Source organism: Falco cherrug (assembly GCF_023634085.1).
Source record: "Falco cherrug isolate bFalChe1 chromosome W unlocalized genomic scaffold, bFalChe1.pri SUPER_W_unloc_1, whole genome shotgun sequence".
NCBI classification, from domain to species: Eukaryota; Metazoa; Chordata; class Aves; order Falconiformes; family Falconidae; genus Falco; species Falco cherrug.
This window is the reverse complement of record NW_026599288.1, coordinates 10,098,134-10,119,496: the sequence shown is the minus strand read 5'-3', so window position 1 is coordinate 10,119,496 and position 21,363 is coordinate 10,098,134. Positions and strand designations below refer to the sequence as shown.

The 21,363-nt window shown below is 36.2% G+C and overlaps 1 protein-coding gene across 3 annotated transcripts in view; it reads left to right on the top strand.

Moving 5' to 3' along the window:
• The window catches only part of LOC129734916 (transcription factor RFX3-like), a 194,651-nt gene that overhangs the window by 134,884 nt on the left and 38,404 nt on the right, over window positions 1-21,363 (top strand). For all 3 annotated transcript variants that reach the window (XM_055700327.1, XM_055700328.1, XM_055700329.1), the window contains exons 5-7: window positions 14,674-14,748; window positions 19,998-20,179; window positions 20,950-21,069. In XM_055700327.1, the coding sequence (XP_055556302.1) occupies window positions 14,674-14,748; window positions 19,998-20,179; window positions 20,950-21,069 (377 nt within the window). The remainder of the gene's footprint in view (window positions 1-14,673; window positions 14,749-19,997; window positions 20,180-20,949; window positions 21,070-21,363) is intronic.

The window sequence follows — 21,363 nt, the reverse complement described above, 5'->3', positions numbered from 1 at the left end:
CATGATCTCCTCTCTCCATGGGTCCACAGGTCCTACCAGGAGCCTGCTTCAGTATGGGCTTCCCACGAGGTCACAGCCTCTTTCAGGGCACATCCATCTGCTCCGGTGTGGGGTCCTCCATGGGCTGCAGGTGGAGATCTGCTCCACCATGGACCTCTGTGGGCTGCAGGGGGACAGCCTGCCTCACCATGGTCTTCACCATGGGCTGCAGGGAAATCTCTGCTCTGGTGTCTGGATCGCCTCCTCCCCCTCTTTCTGCACTGACCTTGGTGTCTGCAGAGTTGTTTCTTTCACATATTCTTATTCCTCTTTTCTGCTGCAATTTTTTGCACAGATTTTTCCCCCCCTTCTTAAATATGTTATCACAGAGGTGCTACCACCATTGCTGATTGGTTCAGCCTTGACTAATGGTGGGTCTGTCTTGTAGCCAGCTGGCATTGGCTCCATTAAACATAGGGGAAGCTCCTGGCATCTTCTCACAGAAGCCACCCCTGTAGCCTTCCTCTGCTACCAGAACCTTGCCATGTAAACCCAGTACAATTTTCATTACTTATTTATGGTAGTTCTCAATTCCATTTCAACATCAGCTCATTGTGGAAATGTGTTAAGGGATGGAAAAATGCCTTCTGTTGCAACCATGATAGTTAATAATATAGAAACCTAAGCATGAAGACAAACACGTTCCTTTCCCTTAGGGAATTCCAGGGATGTAAATGAGTTTATGCTCATTCTAGCTTTGCTGGATAGCCTTAATGAATACTTACCAAACCTTTGATAACATTCTGACCTGGTTGCAGAGATTTGGAAATAACATATAAGAGAACTTGGGACACTTGCAGTAACAAGAGTTGAAAGCTGTCTTGGAGGGATTGATAGCAAGGTATAGGACGATTAATGAGCATTTCTTTTAATTATTTTTTTTAGTAGGGTTTTTTTTGGTCAAAAAAGTTACTTAAAGAATTTTACTTTTGCAAACCAGTGTAATGAGTAAAAACTCATTAAAAAATATCAAATAGCAAAAGCAACACTTCATCTTATTTCTTGACTTTGCATAATCAGGTAAAAAATGTTTTCACTCATTTGAAAAATATTTCATGGAACATGATTACAAAGTGCAGGCAGAATGAGAGTAGGTTTATCTAAGCAAAAGCAATGAATCTTCTGAAGTGATGTAAATTTAAAAAGTAATGTTTCTTTAAAATATTTAAATGGCAAAAATATTCCTGTTTCATATTAGTTATTATGAATTACTTTATATTTGAATAAAAATAAACCTTTACACATTAGAAATGTTCTTCTCAATTGAACATGTCATCTACAGATGGCAACCTTTTGTTGTCTAGCAAAATATCATGTCATAAGTTTAGTATTGTAAACTGACAATAAATTTCAATAAGTGGAAACAATAAATTTAGTGTAGGATCAAAGTGTAGATGACATACAGTCAGTAAACACAAACAATTTTCAAGGGATCTAGGAAGAGTAGTAGACTTTGATATCCTAGAATCATTTGATTGGTATCAAAACTCCATATCAATTTTTGCAAATGAAAAGATGAATAATTTTGGGATGGCCAAAATTAGAAGCTAGAATTTTAATTTTTTTTAAAATTAAATATTTTAATGTTTACAAGGATTTATGTCCAAATACAAATGCTGAAATTCAACAGAGTAATTACTAACTTTTACCTCATCCCAATATAAGTCCATATTGTTCTCATTCAAAAAATAATGCCTTATGCAAAAAAAACTTGAAGTACATACCTTTCACTATCCTGCACTTCCTTCATGTTAAAGAAAACCTGTTAATTAGAATGTTCTGAATTATTTTTATTTTGCTTTATCTAGCTTTTAAGGAATACAGATTAAAATTAAATTACAATTCCAATATTGTGTTTCGACTGTTAAATAGTTTTCCTCCCATTTTTAAGGCACTATATATAGTGTGTAGTTAAATAAATGAGGCATTAGAATACATTAAAGTGCATTTCTTGTTGATAAATTATTAAGCAGGAAACTACAAAATTACTTTCATTATTATTCTTTTATAGACTCATGAAAAGGTTTGGTTTGGAACAGGCCTTGAAAGATCATCTAGTCCAACCCTCCTGCCATGGTCAGGTACATCTAGTGGATGAGGGAAAGGCTGTGGATGTTGTTTACGTGGACCTTAGTAAAGCCTTTGACACTGTCTCCCATAGCATTCTCCTGGAGAAACTGGCTGCTCATGGCTTGGACAAGTGTACTCTATGCTGGGTTAAATGCTGGGTGGATGGCTAAGCCCAAAGAGTGATAGTAAATGCAGTTACATCCAGCTGGTGGCCAATCACAAGTGGTGTTCCCCAGGGCTCAGTATTGGGGCCTGTTCTGTTTAATATTTTTATCAATATTCTGGATGAGGGGATTGAGCACACCCTCAGTAAGTCTGCAGACGACACCAAGTTGGGGAGGGCGTTGATCTGCTTGAGGGTAGGAAGGCTCTCCAGAGGGATCTGGACAGGCTGGATCAACAGCCCGAGGCCAACTGTAGGAGGTTCAACAATGAGAAGTGCTGGGTCCTGCACTTGGCTCACAACAACCCCACACAATGCTACAGCTTTGGGGAAGAGTGGCTGGAATGCTGCCTGGTAGAAAAGGATCTGGGGGTGCTGGTTGACAGCTGGTTGAACATGAGCCCCCAGTGTGCCCAGGTGGTCAAGAAGGCCAATAGCACCCTGGCTTGTATAAGAAATAGTGTGGCCAGCAGGACTAGGGAAGTGACTGACCCCCTGTACTGGGCACTGGTGAGGCCACATCTCAAATACTGTGTTCAGTTTTGGGCCCCTCACTTCAAGAGGGATATAGAGGTGCTGGAGTGTGCCCAGAGAATGACAATGAAGCCGGTGAAGGGTCTGGAGCACAAATCTTATGAGGAAAAGCTGAGGGAACTGGGGTTGTTTAGTCTGGAGAGGAGGATGCTCAGGGGGGATCTTATTGATCTGAAAGGAGGTTGCAGGAAGTGGGGGTAGGTCTCTTCTCCTGGATAACTAGCGACAGGACAAAAGTTACTCCAGGGGAGGTTTAGATTGGATCTTAGGAAAAAAAATTCTTCCCTGAAAGGGTGTTGAAACATTGGAACAGACTGCCCAGGGAGATGGTGGAATCAGCATCCCTGGAGGTGTTTAAAAAATGTGTAGACATGGTGCTTAGGGACATGGTTTAGTGATGGACTTGGCAGTCCTGGGTTAACAGTTGAACTTGATGATCTTAAAGGTCTTTTCCAACCTAAATGATTCTATGATTCTATTATTCTATGATCTTTCAGTACATCAGGTTGCTCAAAGCCCCATCCGACCTGGCCTTGAACACTTCCAGAGATGGGGCATCCACAGATTCTCTGGACAACCTGTTCCAGTGCCTCACCACCATCATGGTAAAGAATTTCTTCCTTATGTCCAATTTAAATCTACCCTCTTTCAGTTTATAATTGCTACCCTTTGTCCTGTCATTACAGGACCTGGTAAAAAGTTTCTCTCCATCTTTCTTATATGCCCCATTTATATATAGTAAGGCTGCAATAAGGTCTCCTTGGAGCCTTCTCTTCTCCAGGCAGAACAACCTCAACTCTCTCAGCCTTTCCTCATAGGAGAGGTGTTCCAGCCCTCTGATCATTGTCATGGACCTTCTCTGGACCTGCTCTAACAGGTTCACGTCTTTGTTGTGCTGGGGACCCCAGAGTTGGACACAGTACTCCAGGTGGGGTCTCACGAGAACAGAGTAGATGGACAGAATCACCTTCCTTGACCTGCTGGCCATGCTTCCTTTTGTGCAGCTCAGGATGCGATTGGCTTTTGGGGCTGCAAGTGCACATTGCCGGCTCATTATTCAATTTTTCATCCACCAGTATCCCCAAGTCCTTCTTTGCAGGGCTGCTCTCAGTCCATTCATCCCCAGTCTGTACTGATACTGGGGATTGCCCTGACCCAGGCGCAAGACCTTGGACTTGGCCTTGTTGAACTTCATGAGGTTTACATGGGCCCGCTTCTCGAGCTTGCCCAGGTCCCTCTGGATGCCATCCCTTCCCTCTAGCAAATTAACTGCATCCCTCAGCTTGGTGTCATCTGCAAACTTGCTGAGGGTGCACTCAGTCCCACCGTCTGTGTTGATGAAGATATGAAATGGTACTGGTCCCAATATGGACCCCTGAGGGACACCACTCGTCACTGGTTTCCACTCGGACACGGAACCATTGACTATAACTCTTTGGACATGGCCATCCAGCCAGTTCCATATCCATCTAACAGTCTGTCGTGCTTTAACCCTGGCCGTCAACCAAGCACCACGCAGCCAGTTGCTCACTCCCCCTCACTCAGAAGGATGGAGAGGAGAATCGGAAAAGGAATGTAAAAGTCAAGAGTTGAGATAGGAACAATTTAATAATTTAAACATAATAAAGAGGTAAGAACAAAAGTAATAAAAATAATAATACTAACAATAATAATATCAGCAAAATGGAAAGGTGGGGAAAAAGGGTAAATCAAAAGCTGTGCACGCAAGCAGAGCAAAGCAAGGAATTCATTCACTGTTTCCATCGGCAGGCAGGTGTTCAGCCATCCCCAGGAAAGCAGGGCTCCATCACGTGTAACGGTTACTCGGGAAGAGAAATGCCATAATGCCAGATGTCCCCTCCCTTCCTCCTTCTTCCCCCAGTTTATATACTCAGCATGACGTCATATGGTATGGAATACCTCTTTGGCTAGTTCGGGTCAGCTTTCCTGGCTGTGTCCCCTCCCAATTTCCTGTGCCCCTCCAGCCGTCTCTCTGGCAGGGCCCAAGGAACTGAAAAGTCCTTGATTTAGTATGAACACCACCCAGCAACAACTAAAACCATCAGTGTCCTGTCAACATTATTCTGACATCATGGCCAAAACACAGCACTGTACTAACTACTAAGAAGAAAATTATCTCTATCCCAGCTGAAACCAGGACACAGTCCATCGATCAAACTCATCTTTCTCCAATTTAGCGGCCAGAATGTTGTGGGGGACCATATCCAAGGCCTTATAGATGTCCAGGTAGATGGCATCCATACCTCTTCCCTTGTCCACCGATGCAGTCACTCCAGCGTAAGAAGGCCACTAGATTAGTCAGGCATGATTTGCCCTTGGTGAAGCCATGCTGGCTGTCTCTAATCACCTCCCTGTCATCCATATGCCTCAACATATCTTCCAGGAGGATCTGCTCCATGATATTACCAGGCACCACGGTGAGGCTGAGTGGCTGGCAGTTCCCAGGGTCCTCCTTTTTACCCTTTTTAAAAATGGGTGCAGTTTCCCTTTTACCAGTCACCGAGGACATAGTCTGACTGCCATGACTTCTCAAATATAATGGAGAATGGCTTAGCAACTACATCAGCCAATTCCCTCGGGACCCTGGCATGCATCTCGTTGAGTCCCATGGACTTGTGTATGCTCAGGTTCCTTAGGTGGTCTTGAACCTGATCTCCTCCTATGATGGGAGGAACTTCATTCTCCCAGTCCCTGTCTAGAGGTTCAGGGGATTGAGGGATGTGGGAAGAGACATTTTCATTGAAAAGTGAGGCAAAAATTTGTTGAGTGCCTAAGCCTTTTCTATGTAGGTTCTCACCAGTTCTTCTGTCCTATTTATCGGGGGGTGGTGGTGGTGTGTGTGTGTGTGTAGGACATCTTTAATCTTCCTTTTCTGGCCAACGTACCTGTAGAAGCCATTCTTATTTTTCTTTGCATCCCTTGCCAATTTCAGTACCAAGTGTGCCTTAGCTTTTTTCATCCCATCCTTACACCTCTGGGAAGCATCTCTATGTTCTTCCTCGTATACATGTCTCTGGTTCCACTGCCTGTGCATTTCCGTCTTGCACTTTAGTTTGACCAGGAGGTCTTTACTGGGCCATGCTAGTTTACTGCCTTCCTTGCCTGATTTCTTACATGTGAGAATCAAGAGTTCTTGTGGTCTAATAAAAATACCCTTCAAGATATGCCAGCTCTGTTCATCTCCTTTATCCCTGAGGGCAGTTTCACAGGGGGTCCCACCCTCTAATTCCTTTAACAACTGAAAAATTGTTCTCTTAAAATTCAGAGTCCTGACTCTACTTTTCACCTGGTCCATATCTGTCAAGACTCTGAATTCCACCAGGGCATGATCACTGCAGCCCAAGCTGCCACCAGTCTTGAGATCTCTAATTAGTTCTTGACATCTCTCATTAACTTTAGGCTCTTGATATATAGGGTTCAACTCATACAAGCAAAAATCAATTGAAACCTAAACAGTTCAGCCTAAACTGTGACTTCAAATACACACTCAGTCTTAAATTTACTTGAAGGTAAAAATAAACCAAGCAAACTAAAGTAGCACAGCAGTTCAATTTTTCTTTGCTTTGTACCTGGTATAGCTAGAGTTCCTTTCAGTTTTAATCCTCATCCTACCTGCACCATCATAATAGTTTTCATACTTCTATAGAGAATTTAAGAGATCAAAATAATGTATAGCCAGGCCTTCTTTCTAATGTAATAGTCAGCAGATGTATTCAAATATTTTTATTTAATTTTGGATAATTTTCACATGGAGACAAATGAACCAGGCATGGGCTTATTATAACCTCTGACACTTTTGCCATATCAAGATTTAGTTCTGTTTAACCATTTACAAGAAACAACTTCATTTTGTTTTTTTCACCCTCACTAATCAAATAATTAAATTTTTATGAATATCAAATTAATCATAAAATTGATAAGATTTTAGCTCTTCCTGAGAATTCTACTTATAGATTGTAGAAGGAGTGATTTCCCCTAATTGGTTAGCAATTTGAAATTATATTACATGTTGTATCCTACTTTAAGGATGAGTCTGGGTAGATTGCTGTCAGAGAATGGGCAGCTACAGCAAAGACTAATTAGAAAATGTCTGCCCTATAAATAATAGAATTTAAATCAACCTGCACTTTTTACCATATTTGAATGTCTTAAGGACTATTTTGATAAAATTTGAATTATATTATCAAAAATTTCAAAATGTGTATATAGTTATTAAATTAAAAAGTGTATTATGCTTGCAGCCAGGGAGGAGCTCCAATCCATTAGTTCTGTTTTTTCTAACAAGCATTAGGATTGATCTGCAATCACTGTTATTCATTAGTCATCACTAACCATAGGAACCCTTGAGTCAGAGATTTAGCTTATTTATTTCAGTCATGTTTGTGCAGATCAAAAGGTACATGGAAATAAAATCAAAGTCAATATTAATTAATTAATTAATTAATAAATACTTCTGGACTGAGTACAGTGTGCTAAGCATTCTCCTGATGTAAAAGAAAGCATGGTACCTTCTTAAAATAAACCATCTGATAATGGAGTGGGAGAAAAAGAATAACAGCTGCAAATAAGGATGCCCAATAGTAATGTCATATCCTGATAATATAACTTTGGTGGAAGTATTATAGTTATTTTAAGACCAAAAAAATACATAAAAATATGCAAACTTCCATAGCCTTATTTTAAGCTGGAGAGATTGTGATTTGGAAAGTAGTTTGAGAAAAGATTTTATTTATTCAAACAGTCAATCTCTTTCCAGGTAAAGGAACTTTTTCCCTTGTCTAATCAGTCACCCCTCTGGTAATTGACAGCACAGTTTTTACGTAGCTGGATTCGTCCTAAGATGAACAAACTACTTCAGATAAAAAAACCCAGAGATGCGTGGATCTTTATGTCACATTGGAATATTAAATCATCTAGTCTGAACTTTTAATCATACAGGCCTGACATTTTTATTCAAATCTTCTTTTGAGCACAGTGACTTGGTTGGTGAAAAAAGGTTGTGTTTGGTTTCCAAACACAAGAAGGTGAATAATTTGTTTAATCAGTGATTCAAATGGTCAATTACTACCACTGCTAAATATGTTGGTCAATTATGAATTAACTAGTAGGGTGGTAAGATTAGAGGATTTGGGAGTCTTGTACTCTCATTAACCTCTGTCCTCCAATACTCTGCCACTTGCTTCTTTCTGCTCCATAGATGTGAAGCATCATGGCTTCCCCCTAGTCCTTCTAGAGAGAGATAAGTTTCAGTGTTGCACAGTAGATAAAAGTATATATATGGCCTACTCTGTCCCTGTGAGCCCCATACAGCCCTCACTGTAAGTCCAGAAAATCCCCATGAGACAAAGCTCAATCACACTTGCACCATTTACATTCGGGCCTCATCTGCTTATGTTGCTTATTTATCTCTAGCTTTTAGGAATTAGCTTTTCTTGTGTTAAAAGTTTTAAATGAAATTGTATGTCGTGGTTTAACCCCAGCCAGCAACCAAGTACCATGCAGCCACTTGCTCACTCCCCCTCACCCAGAGGGATGGGGAGGAGAATCTGAAAGGGATGTAAAACTCAAGGGTTGAGATAAGAACAATTTAATAGGTAAAGCAAAAGCCGCGCATGCAAGCAAAGCAAAGCAAGGAATTCATTCACTGCTTTCCATCGGCAGGCAGGTGTTCAGCCATCCCCAGGAAAGCAGGGCTCCATCATGCGTAACGGTTCCTTGGGAAGACAAACGCCATAATGCCAGATGTCCCCCCCTTCCTTCTTCTTCCCCCAGTTTATATACTCAGCATGACGTCATATGGTATGGAATATCCCTTTGGCTAGTTCGGGTCAGCTGTCCTGGCTGTGTCCCCTCCCAATTTCCTGTCCCCCTCCAGCCCTCTCGCTGGCAGGGCCCAAGGAACTGGAAAGTCCTTGATTTAGTATAAACACCACCCAGCAACAACTAAAACCATCAGTGTCCTATCAACATTGTTCTTACATCATGGCCAAACCACAGCACTGTACTAACTACTAAGAAGAAAATTATCCCAGCTGAAACCAAGACAATTGTGTTAAAAGAATTAATTTTAAAAAACCCTGTAGCACCTAGTGTTTTATTTCTAGTTTTGCCTCAATATATTTATTCAGTAGATCATATTAACTATCAGTATTCTATATTTAGTGTATTCATTACAATAAAATTGTTTCTGAAATAACTCTTTGTGATGTGTTGACCTAACCACCAAGTGCCCACCAAGCCATTCTCGCTCCCACTCCTCCACAGTCTGTTTTACCCGTGATGGTAATTGGTGAATGATCTCCCTGTCTGAATCCCTGAGATTAATTTCTGTCTGTTCATTTTCATTTTTTCTGTGAAAAATGTGTGAAGTAGGTCAAACATGACTAACCACCGTCTGCTATCATAACAGTCCAATTCTCAGTGGCATGGTGTTAGCACTTTTCTAGAGGAGTGGATTCCTGTGTGTATAATTAAATAGCCAATTTGTTCTAAAAGTGGCAGTTCATCTCTTTTCTGCTCTGTCTTGTCATATTTTTTTCTGATTTTTTTAAAATAATTATCTGAACTTTCTCTTTTGTTTCTCAGTCCTGATTTCCTGATGAGATTAACTCTTGTGGAAGTGTATGGCTCTTGCTATGTGTTTTTTAGTTCAATGGAGTGTGCCTGTTCTAGAAATCCTAAGTAAGCTTGACAAGGTTTTGGGGAGATTTTTGAGTCTGTATCATATCTTGCAGATTAACTACAGGGCAGCTCATTGGTTTAGAATCTCAAGTGTATGAGAAAGGTTGAGGTATAAAAACTAGTGCTTGATTTATAAGAAGGGGTGGATCCAAGAGAAAGAGTGGAACTGATAATTTAACCAGACATTTAAAACATCCAGCAAGGAAGATAAAAATTGAGAGTGAATCGTCATTTGAGAACTTAGGGAGGAGGAAGTCATCTGACACAAACTCCAAACATTTTAAATTTATATGAATGGATGTTATGTATACTTTGCTCCACATGTTGGCCCCTTATGTTGTTTTCTGTTCATAAGATTTATATTCATCAGTCAATATGCATATTCTATGTACATGCAGACTACTGGATATAACTATATATATATATAACTATGATGTGTTTATTTTGTAATGAAAAATAATGGATGTACATTGTATCTGAAATATCCTCACATCAACATCAGAAAACAAAATAATTAGAGCCCTCGTTCATTTCTCCCAGCTTTCCTATCTGATTAGAGACACAAAAGAACTCCTCAGCTTGATTAAACATTCCTGCTGGGAAAAGTGTGAAATTTGGAGGCCATTTTTTTCTTGAACTTGTCTATCTCCACCTTAATTATTAGAAATCTATTAGTTACAGTATTTTGTTTAACAAGGTATCCAGATATAAAACATGAAAAGTGATACAGTAGCAGAGATCACAACTATGTCTAACTCTGTCTGTGTATTCCCATAAACATCAATATTTTCATTAGATGACTGGTTTTCTTAGTGAAGTGGCCAGTGCTGTTCCATTAATTCATTATTTTCTCTCTTGTTTTCCTTTAAATATGAGCTACCTTCTACTGTTTGTGCATCTAGTCCAATACAAACACAACTATAAGCTTTTCTGAGTTCTTTTAAAGTTGGCATATATAAAATAACAGAAATATTTTACATCTTTTTATTATCTTTTTGTGTATATGTACAAAACTTTTTTCCCCAAAAATCTTAAAATAATTGCTTATTTTTTCTTCTGACCTTCAATTACTTTTTTCATTCTCTTGAACAAAATTCAATATAACATAGTAAAAGCTCTACTACAGTTGCTTAGTCTGTGAGGACTTTCAAAAGAATCTTTTACATTCTTCTGGGTGTAAAAATTGGACCATCTCTTTATATGGTCACTGATGCTTCGTTTTCAAGTCTCTGCTTCTAGGCAAGTTTGTCTGCCTAATTCAACCCTCTGGCGTGAGTATCTCTTCAGAGGACAGTAGCATTTGTATGAATGCACTGTTTTGAAAAATAAGCGGAAAACATTTTGGAGTTCTCATCCATTTATCATATAACACTTGATTATTATAGTGATGTGTATAGACCTTGTTTTAGGATTGTCAATGAGAAAGTAACAGTTGTTATAAGGAAAAGCTATAATAACAAACACAGTTATCGCTAGTAACCAAGGCTTAATTAGCTGTGCTGAATTTAATTTTTCTAATATACATTTGATGAACTAGTAATTTCTTCACAATGATAAACAATTTCTTCACTTTATGAAAACTTATTTAGCATTTCACTTGGTTTAAAGCCTACGATGGTAACATTTTTTAAGCAGATAAAGTTAAAAGGTGCTAAAGATATAGCAGATAAAAATAAAAGGAAGCAGATAAAGTTAAAAATAGTTGCCTGTGTAGATAGAGACATGGACTTGTTTTGGACATAAGGCAGCAAATGTCTTAAACTTTAAGATGTCACCAAAAGCAGCCTGTTTTACTGTCAGAGTGGTTTAGAAATGCAAACAAATATAGATAATGAATTGGCAGATGTCCATGTTTATTTCAGTACCTCAGAGCTTAAATTTCTGGGGAATTTTCTTTTCCTTATGACCTGACCTTCTCAGAACAACTTAAATATTTTGTGTCAATTACTTGATTCATGAAGAAAGTAATATTTCTTTGCCATTGACTTTTAGAAAGGCAGTTTTTCAAAGTGAATTTAGGGTTAAGTGTTGTTATATGGATATATACTATAAAGGCATCTGAGAAAATGATGTATATGTTCATCTGATAAAATGTTAATGGGCAATAAGACTTAAACTATCAGGAACAGTAAATAATATTACATAGAGACTGAACATTGTAGGATTTAGTTGACATATATAATAATCACAGTTTTGCATTTATTATCCACAGAAAAGTTATACCCTTCTTAACCATTAATGACTGTGACAGATAATATATTAGCATTTTAGGTGGCGAGCTGAGTGAACTGATGAAGAAGTCTAAAACCACAATTCCTGTAATTATCATGCTGTAGTCCCCCCCCCCCCATATTTTTATATTAATATGTACACTGATAATTTTATGCATTAGCAATTAGTAATGCAGATATGTTTAACATGGTTTGGTTGGGGTTGCTGTGGGAATGATAACTTTTTCAGTTATCAGTCAAAACATTTTAATAAATGATGTCTTTCCATATTGAATTAGAAAAGAAATGTATGACTGATCACACATTCAAACAGATGGATGTGGGGTTTTTTTTGTCATTTAGGCACTCCAGTTGTAAATATGCTTGTAACTTCTGACTGCTTGTCCTTAGAAATGTAAGGAATGCAATTAATTAATCTCTATATGTGTAGAATATAATTTTAAATGTTAAATTTATTTTCATTATTTTTCTCAAAATGTCAAGGCTACAATTTAAAAAAACTCAACATTATTCAGAATAATCCCTATTTAATTTGGAATATATGCTTAAATGCTACTCTGAATAAAGGTGAACTTAAGTTCATGCTCATTTTTTTCCAGAAGCAAAGTTTAAGCTCCTGGCCTAACTTTGAATTTAAAAGCTTGAAGGAACAGATTCTGCACATTAATAACTTGCCATTAAAGTAGCTGGCACTTCCTGCACATGCAGGGGCCTGTTTCACATAGAACATTTTGAAAGTCTGAGGACCCAAGCCTACTGGAAGCTTGAGAATTTAAAAAATAAATTACACTGGAATGAGAGAGAATCCAGAAGTAGCTGGAAGTTTTCAAAAAGAGCAAGACGAATGATTCACTGTCTGGAAAATCTGCCTTCAAGTTAAGCCTGTTTTATTTACATACTAGCGAAGGTTAAGAGATGCTTTGTCTGTGGTTAAGTTCTTACATAGGAAGAAGTTTTCTGATAGTCAAGAGATATTTCAGTAGCAGGTAAAGCTCAAAATGCAGCTCATCAAAATTTAGACAAGGAATAATGTACAAAATGTTTAATAATGAAAATAATTACTATTGGATCAGGTTACACTAGAATATGGAGATTACTTAGCACTTTAAATAAAGATCAGATGTCTTTCTGAAAGACTTGCTCTAGTTCAGTAATACTTCATTAGATTGATGAAATGATTAATGATGGATTTTAGCAGTAATGAACACTTCTTGGCCTACATTATTCAAAAAATAAGACAAGCTGATCATAATAATCATTAAGATCTCTGGTTTTAAAATCTATGGTTCTGACGCCATGGATATATTGTCTTCAGCAGATAGCGTAGTAGCTGGAATGAGCAGGAGGAGGCAGGACTTCAGTACTGTAGTAATGCTGTAGACAAGGTATTGTCAAACAGTGGAGTAAGATTCAGAATTATGATTCAAATTATGTATCATGTTACAATATCATGTTAAGATGGGAGAGTCTATGGTTGCAGTATATAGTAAGTTGATCTTAGTTTGATGAAATCTTAACCTTTTCATTTTTAGCATTCTGTATCCTTTTAAATTTCACCTTTTCTGTCTGATTGAATAGTTTGACCTAATAGTATTTTCCACTGAAGCAAGAAAAAATCTGGATTTAAATATTATTTTTTTAATAGTGCAGTATATGTTCTTACATAGTAATGAGATACTTGTATGCTTTTATAAAAAGGCTTATATTTCTAATATTAGATGGTTGTAAGAAAGACTTCCTTTTCATTGAGAATTACTACAGTAAAAATACTATTTGATTAGCTTAGGAAAAGGGGAAAGCAAATTGTATTTATGCACTAATTGAAATATAATCTGAAATGTTTTACAGGTTTGTGTTGTATATAGAGTGAACTCATTTTAGTAGTGTAATTTACCAGCATAAAGTCTTTGGATAATACTGTAAAAATTAAAGAAGTATAGGGAAGACTTACTTAAAAACTGTCTACAGGGTGAATAAGTGGCTTTAAATGTACAGATGTTTTTCCATTGCTTTTGTGTTTTTTCCATTTAATGTGGTTAATTATGTCTTCTTTTACTGTACATACTATTGTCTCCATCACTTTCAATGTTTTTGCTATTCTATCTCTGCAGCTAAACTACAGTTAGACTGTAATTTTATTTTTAATGCTGTCATTGTAGAATTAATCAAGAGATGTATTAATATGGGAGGAAGAATGGGAATGGGTATGGTTGTCTTTACACATTCGTATTAGTTGTAATACTACTGTATAATTAGTGGTATATAATACTTTTTCTTTTAAAAGTATTATTCTGAACCCATCTGATTATTTTCTTTCTTTTTTTAAGGATAGATCTTGCTGTCTGTAAACCTCCAATTTTCATTTACTTTGAGAGCTCTGGTTATTTAAAGAATGCTATGACAGGCTGTAGGGGTGATATTCTGTCCAATGAAATTAATTGTAGAAAACCTACGGAATGATTCTGATTTTACTCCATAATTGCAGAGAGCAGAAATTTTGTTTCTAATTCATATTCAGAGTGTGCACTTATCTTTCTCAAATACTTGGAGGAAGAAATTTTGAGGCCTTTCTTAGGATTTTATTCTGGGATTTTTTTCTTTTACTGAAAACATTGACTGTTCAGTAATTTTTACTGTTTGCAATGTAGTTTACTGGTAAATCCACTTCTCTTATTTCATGAGCAAGGAGGAAGGTAAATTGGATTTTGAAAGTAGGATCTTACAGTATATATGCAAGCAAAATGCCTCCCTGACTTCACTGGGGAGGTTTGCCTTCGTGGGGACTTCAGGATGAGGCCTTTAAGCAGAAAATATCCCTTAGCCATGATTGAACCAGATATTTCTGTTGAATGTAAGGCAATCTATCAGAATTTTTCTGATCAGCCTTTTCTACTGTCTTGTATTGAGTCATTTTTTAATGATATCTATTATCAGATTGAAATGGCAATTGAGACACTGCAAAAGTCTGATGGTCTTTCTACTCACAGAAGCTCTCTTCTCAACAGCCATGTAAGTTGTCTCTTCTTTCATGAAAGCTAATCTCTTGCTTGTTCTGTATACTTAGCCTGCCTCTAAATGTTAATGTATTGCTACTTTTTGTTTTTAATCTTTCCATTTTAGTTGCTTGTAATCTACATCATCTGTCATATTTTTTCAGGTTAAGTGTCATGACATATTATAGGGTGCATTTCTTTTCTAGGTTCTGTATTGTGTTAACACAGCTTAATGTATTTGACTGTTCTGCAGGTCCTAATGTAAATGTAAAAATAATCAAATAATTTCTTTCAACTGTCTGGGTTTGACATTTTAAAATAATTTTCTACAATTTGTGTACCCAATATAATAATTTAGGAACAGGTGAAGGGGGAAAGAAGCAGCACACGCTTTGAATAAAAAAATTTTCTTTAGATTTCTTTTTAAATATTTCTATTATTCTGAATAAGTTTATTACAATATAAGAATTCTGAAGATCCATTTGATGAGATGAAAAAAATAAAACAATCTGTTAATCTCTAATATGTATTATTCTTCTGCCTCTTGCTTTGTTCTGTCTTTTTGCAAATCCTGTAGTTAGGAATTTTCCATAAGAGAAAGTTGAATGTGTTTGCATAAAAAGATGGTTGCAAATATAGTGGTAAAGCCATTATATATAACTTTTAGGTATAGAAGAAAGTTTGTTTATAAACAGTGCTAGTCTTTCTTGAAATATTATGTAAACAACATGTTTTTATCTTCAGTTAGTATAAATAGTTTTGTAATTTTTAATGCTGCTAAATTTCTATACATACTGCATCACATATTTTTGCAGATTCTTGTATTTCTTTACCATAGAAATATAAAAATTGCTTGTGATATGAATGTATGAATAAATTGGGTAGAGGCTATACACTTATTTTGATTTTTTTGACACACCCCCCCAAGAATGTGGTTATATGGAGGTGAAAACCAAAATTGTTTTGTCAAAGTTTATCATCATGGTAGAAAATGACAGCAGGAGCCAGTACGATTTCTTAAAAGATTATTTTTCTTCGAAAATGCTAAAATTGGGTGAGGGAAATTGAATCCTGTAAAATATGAAGAAGGACTTTTAGATCATTTTGGATGTATTTAAAATAATTGTTTTGATTTAAGACAACCTAGAAATATACTAAAATTATTTTAATATCATAATTAAATGGATGATATTTTTTTTTTTTCAAAATGCCAAAAATCTGTCTTAAAAATTAGATATACAAAGAATTGATAAGTCTGACTTGAATCTGACAAGGAAGTCCAGAATCTTCACACTGAAAACAGTAAGAATTAAAGGGCAAGCTTTTATACATCAGAAAACTTTATTCACCTATTTCCTGTGTCATGCACTAGTTAAAAGATCATGGAACAGATCCTCCTGGAAGATATATCAAAACATATGGAAGACAGAGAGGTGATTAGAAACAGCCAATGTGGCTTCACCAAGGGCAAATCGTGCCTGACTAATCTGGTGGCCTTCTAAGATGGAGTGGCTGCATCAGTGGACAAGGGAAGAGATATAAATGTCAGCTACCTAGACTTTTGTAAGGCCTTTGATACAGTCCCCCACACCATTCTTGCTGCTAAATTGGAGAGAGATGTCTTTGATTGATGGACTGTTATATGTATAAGGAACTGGCTGGATGGTCACATCCAAAGAGTTACAGTCAACGGCTCAGTGTCCAAATGGAGATCAGTAATGAATGGTGTCCCTCAAGGGTCCATACTAGGACTAATACTATTTAATATATTCATCAATGACATAGATAGTGGGATAGAGTGGGTCTGAGGAGGACCACAAAAATGATCAGAGGGCTGGAACACCTCTCCTATGAGGAAAGGCTGAGAGAGTTGAGGTTGCTCTGCCTGGAGAAGAGAAGGCTCCAAGGAGACCTTATTGCAGCCTTTCAATATATAAATGGGGTGTATAAGTAAGATGGAGAGAAACTTTTTACCAGGGCCTGTAATGACAAGACAAAGGGTAGCAATTATAAACTGAAAGAGGGTAGATTTAAATTGGACATAAGGAAGAAATTCTTTACCATGATGGTGGTGAGGCACTGGAACAGGTTGTCCAGAGAATCTGTGGATGCCCCATCTCTGGAAGTGTTCAAGGCCAGGTCAGATGGGGCTTTGAGCGACCTGGTCTTAGTGGAAGGTGTCCCTGCCCATGGCAGGGGGTTGGACTCGATGACCTTTAAAGGAAGGGCCCTTCTAACCTAAATCACTCTATGATTCTATGAAAATATCTTCCTAATGAGATTTGCACCTGTCTGTTATGGTTGTCTTATGCTGATATTTCTTAACTGTTTTGAGGTATTTTCAAAACTACTGAAAGACAAATAGAGGGATCTATTCTTGATTCTCTGAAAAAAAAAAAAAGACCTCCATTCATCTTGCTGTAATAATTGCTCTTTCCTAGCCTCAGTAATTTTGGAAGAAATTAATGGAACCCAGATAAAACTTACTGGATGTTTTCCCAATTTTAAAAACATTTATTGAATTATGATTCAAATAAGGACAGTAAATATGGTTTTAGTCCTATCATCTTCCTTAAGGTGGTGCTCTGTTACCTAAGTAAATACCGGTTTGTTTTAATGATTTTTTTCATTTTCCTCTATTTTATTTCCTTTCCTGATTTTTTTCTGCATGCGATTGACTTAACTAATTTATAATCTAATATTTTCTTAATATTGAAGTTTCATTGAAGTTGGAGTCAATATACCTGTTCTATGTAAACCATTTCATCCATTCCAGTGTTGTTAATATTATAAATCAACAAGTCAGAAAAAGTCTGGACATTTCAATTTTAGAATTACATTTCTGAAAATACAAAAATATGTTTAAGGTTGTTTGCAGTAACTTTATCATGTCTGCATATTATTTACCTTTTTACAAGGTATTCAGCTATTGGCACTCTTCTTTACATATTGAAACCTACCAAATAATCACTTCAAGCTTTTGTTATTGAAATATCTTCACCCTAGAGAAAAAATCCTTATTTTGTACATATCTTGGGTTTTGCTTTTCCATTGTTGGCTAATGCCAAGCTGTGGTTGAAAGAATAACTTTGAAATACAGATCATTAGTAAAATGCACTTAAATAAATCCTGATAAATTGTAATTCACCTGAAAAAAAGTCTAATGTAATATTTAGACATTAATTTGGAAATAACTTTGTTTGTCAATCATTTTTTTCTTTGTGAGGTAAAACAGAAATAGCTCATATCCCATAATCTAATTAGTATAGATAAATTACAAAGGTTGAATGGTATAATTAAGATATACTTAGGTGATTGGTGAAATGATTTTGTTAATACACTGAAATAAGCGTAAAATTTGACAATAATATTTTTCCTAGGTTTTGTTTCAGAATTGTAAATGCTCAAGATTAGATACATTTGTGCATGTTAAGACTTTTTTAGTAATGCATTTATATCTACAAGTTGATATAAAGATGAACTGCACTTTTTTGTTATGTTTATTTAAAGCACAACAGTATCTGCATCCATCTTTGGAACCAGGTAGATTTTGCTTCCTCTGCATCTTTACATAGAGCTCTTGTTTAGAAACCTAAGCATAATAATTCTGGTGATGTTTTCTGTAATAAAGTAAACATGAAGATGGTCTTTGAAAGGTCTGGAGTAAATGTTTTCCTTTTTTTTTTTTTTTTTTTTTTCATTTTTCATGTATCGTGCTTGGTAAATTGCTCACAACTGACTTAAACAGAACTGTATGTCCAATATATTAATTATAATCTAAATTTTTCTAGTAGTTCTGCAATAAAGAAGGGTCAGAGTGGAAACATATTTAACAAGTAAAGGGCATTAAAATCTTTATATTGATGCTCTTTAAATAACAAGTTATAGTGAACATTAGTAGAACAGAATTTGTTCAGTGATCTATTAGTAAATAACCCTGCAGAGTAGTGCATTAAATGTCACATACACTTTGTATATCTTTTACTGTACTTTAAACACATATCCTGGTCATTTTAATTGCTTTGGTGGACTAAATTGAAATGGATTGTACAACTGTGTGAGGCTCCAGCATATTGGAATAAAATTTTGTTCCAAATGCCAAAAACAAATCCATGGCTTGGGGATTTATTGGATGCTCAAACTACGCACAGAGTTTTGGTAAGATTTGTGAACCTGTAAAATTTGGATGTTCATGATGATTCATTTTAGTATAATTACTTTCTTAAGTAATTAAGTAGTACATACTAGCAGCAAACAAATTTTGCGAATTGTTCAAGCTGAAATTAAAGGGAAATTCCAAGGATATGAAACCATGGGGGGAGAGGGGTATAAACTAGGTAAAATGTTAGCATCCCAAAAAACCTGAAACCACAGAATTTACATATGACCACTATAAAAATATTTCCATTTTATTCTGTTGTTCTCCTATACTGCTAAATGTCATTAAAGTGACCATTTTACTTGAGTTTTGCTTGTATGTTATTTACTATTTGTTCTAGACAAAGGTACAATGTTGTATTAGAAACTGCCTACATGCTTCCAAAATTGCTCACCAAAATTCTATGTTAAATTGCATGGGGAAAACAAAGAATACTAATTATGTTCCTCTTTGAAGTCAAAGGCAAACAGGCTACAACAGAAAGGGATTGGGCCCATAATATTTTATAGATGTACCAGTTATTTTTCATGTCATCTAAATTGCTTCTTACCTTGTATTTGATAGTTTCTTCTTTGTATTTGGAAGAAAATAAACACTATTAAGTTAAATGAAGTACTGGAGTTTTTAATTTGTTGTTTGTTTGTTTTTGAATTTTTTTAATTTCAGGTGAAGAGAAATAGTATAACATTCCAGAATTAAAAATGTGTTAACTTACTCCTTTTAGGTTTTTCCTGCAATATAAATTGTATCGATTATTTTATTTCCACAGAGTTCCAACAATTTGTCTCCAAAGCACAAATATCTTCATAAAATGTTAATGTATGGTATGAATCTGAAATATTTTTAGAAGTGGAGCTATCTGAGCTCACAAGGGCAATGAGTTTTGGTATTTCCTTGTAATTCTAAAAGATACTAAGGCATCATGGCATATCTAACATTGAAAGAGATTTAAAGAGATTATATTTGCTTGAAGAACAAAGTCACTGTATTAAACAGGCCTTAAGAGTGGTCTAAAAAACCAGAGGTCTCTGTTGTACAATTAAGATATTTTTTTTAGCAGAGTAATACTGAATTTACATATGTTCACTCCTTCATATTTGATATAGCTCCAATGGCTTTTAGACAACTATGAAACTGCAGAAGGAGTGAGTCTCCCCAGAAGTACCCTTTACAACCATTACTTACGTCATTGTCAGGAGCACAAGTTAGATCCAGTCAATGCTGCCTCCTTTGGAAAACTCATACGGTCAATCTTCATGGGATTACGGACCAGAAGACTGGGAACCAGGTTTGCGTTAATGAAGTCTTAAAGTATAATAGAAAATATCAATAATAATTGTGAACATGAAGCTTGTATGTTAAAAAAAATCAAGCAAACAAATAAATAAAAAATATTTAAAACCTGTTAAGGGAGTTGCCAAATCCAGTGGACTTCAGGACCCAGGGGACTCCTGGTCTGCTATAGCCACATTCTGTCTACTCTTAAAACCCAGATATCTTCCATCTCAACCCAATGGGTGCAGCTACTGCTGTTCCCATTTGTAGGTCTAGCTAGCAGTGAGACTGAACACGTGTTTCAAAGATGCAGATAAACACCACATGACACTAATACAGCTAACCATACAAGCTAACAGAGCAATGCCTTTACCAGCATCCATATAGACTTCAATAGCATTCACATAAACATGAACGCAGATAGCCCAATTCTGTTCTTCTCCAGCTGATCAGAACTGAAGTTGACTAGTGAAACATACACAAACCCTCACTCACTAACAAGCATACCCATTTATGGAATTCTTCTATTCACCATGACTGCATAAGTCATTTATTTTATTTTTACTTTCCTTATTCTATTTAAATGAAGTCTAACAGTAAGTGCTGGAAAATATAGTTTAAGTGACCTGTTTTCCAGTAGCTGGTGGAGTTATAACAGTTTTATACTAGAGTAAGAGGAAAGTCAAGCCTAAATTTTATGTACTATTTTCCAGTCAAGGCAAATTGTGAAGTGAGTATGATATATATGCATAAAACTAATGTTATTTTTGTTCTTTCATAAAGGGGGAACTCCAAATACCATTATTATGGGATTCGTGTCAAACCAGATTCTCCCCTTAATCGGCTACAAGAGGACATGCAATATATGGCTATGAGACAGCAACCCATGCAGCAGAAACAAAGGTACTGTGTTAAATGAAACTACTTAAACTACTTTTTCATATTTCTAGTTCTTGGAGACTTACTTGTCCTCATTTATGTGGCAAAGTTGAACATCTAATGGAAATCGTTTAACTTCTCTTGTGAAAAATAAAGGTTTGTCAGATCTGCAGTTGATATCACTGGAGTCTGATATCAGTAGACATGAGAGAGCACATACCTAAAAATTCATAAATTTTAAAAAAGTGATAATAAAAGTAAAATATGATGCAATTCTTCTGAACAGTTTTCTTGGTGGTCTTCAGTTATTTTCCCACA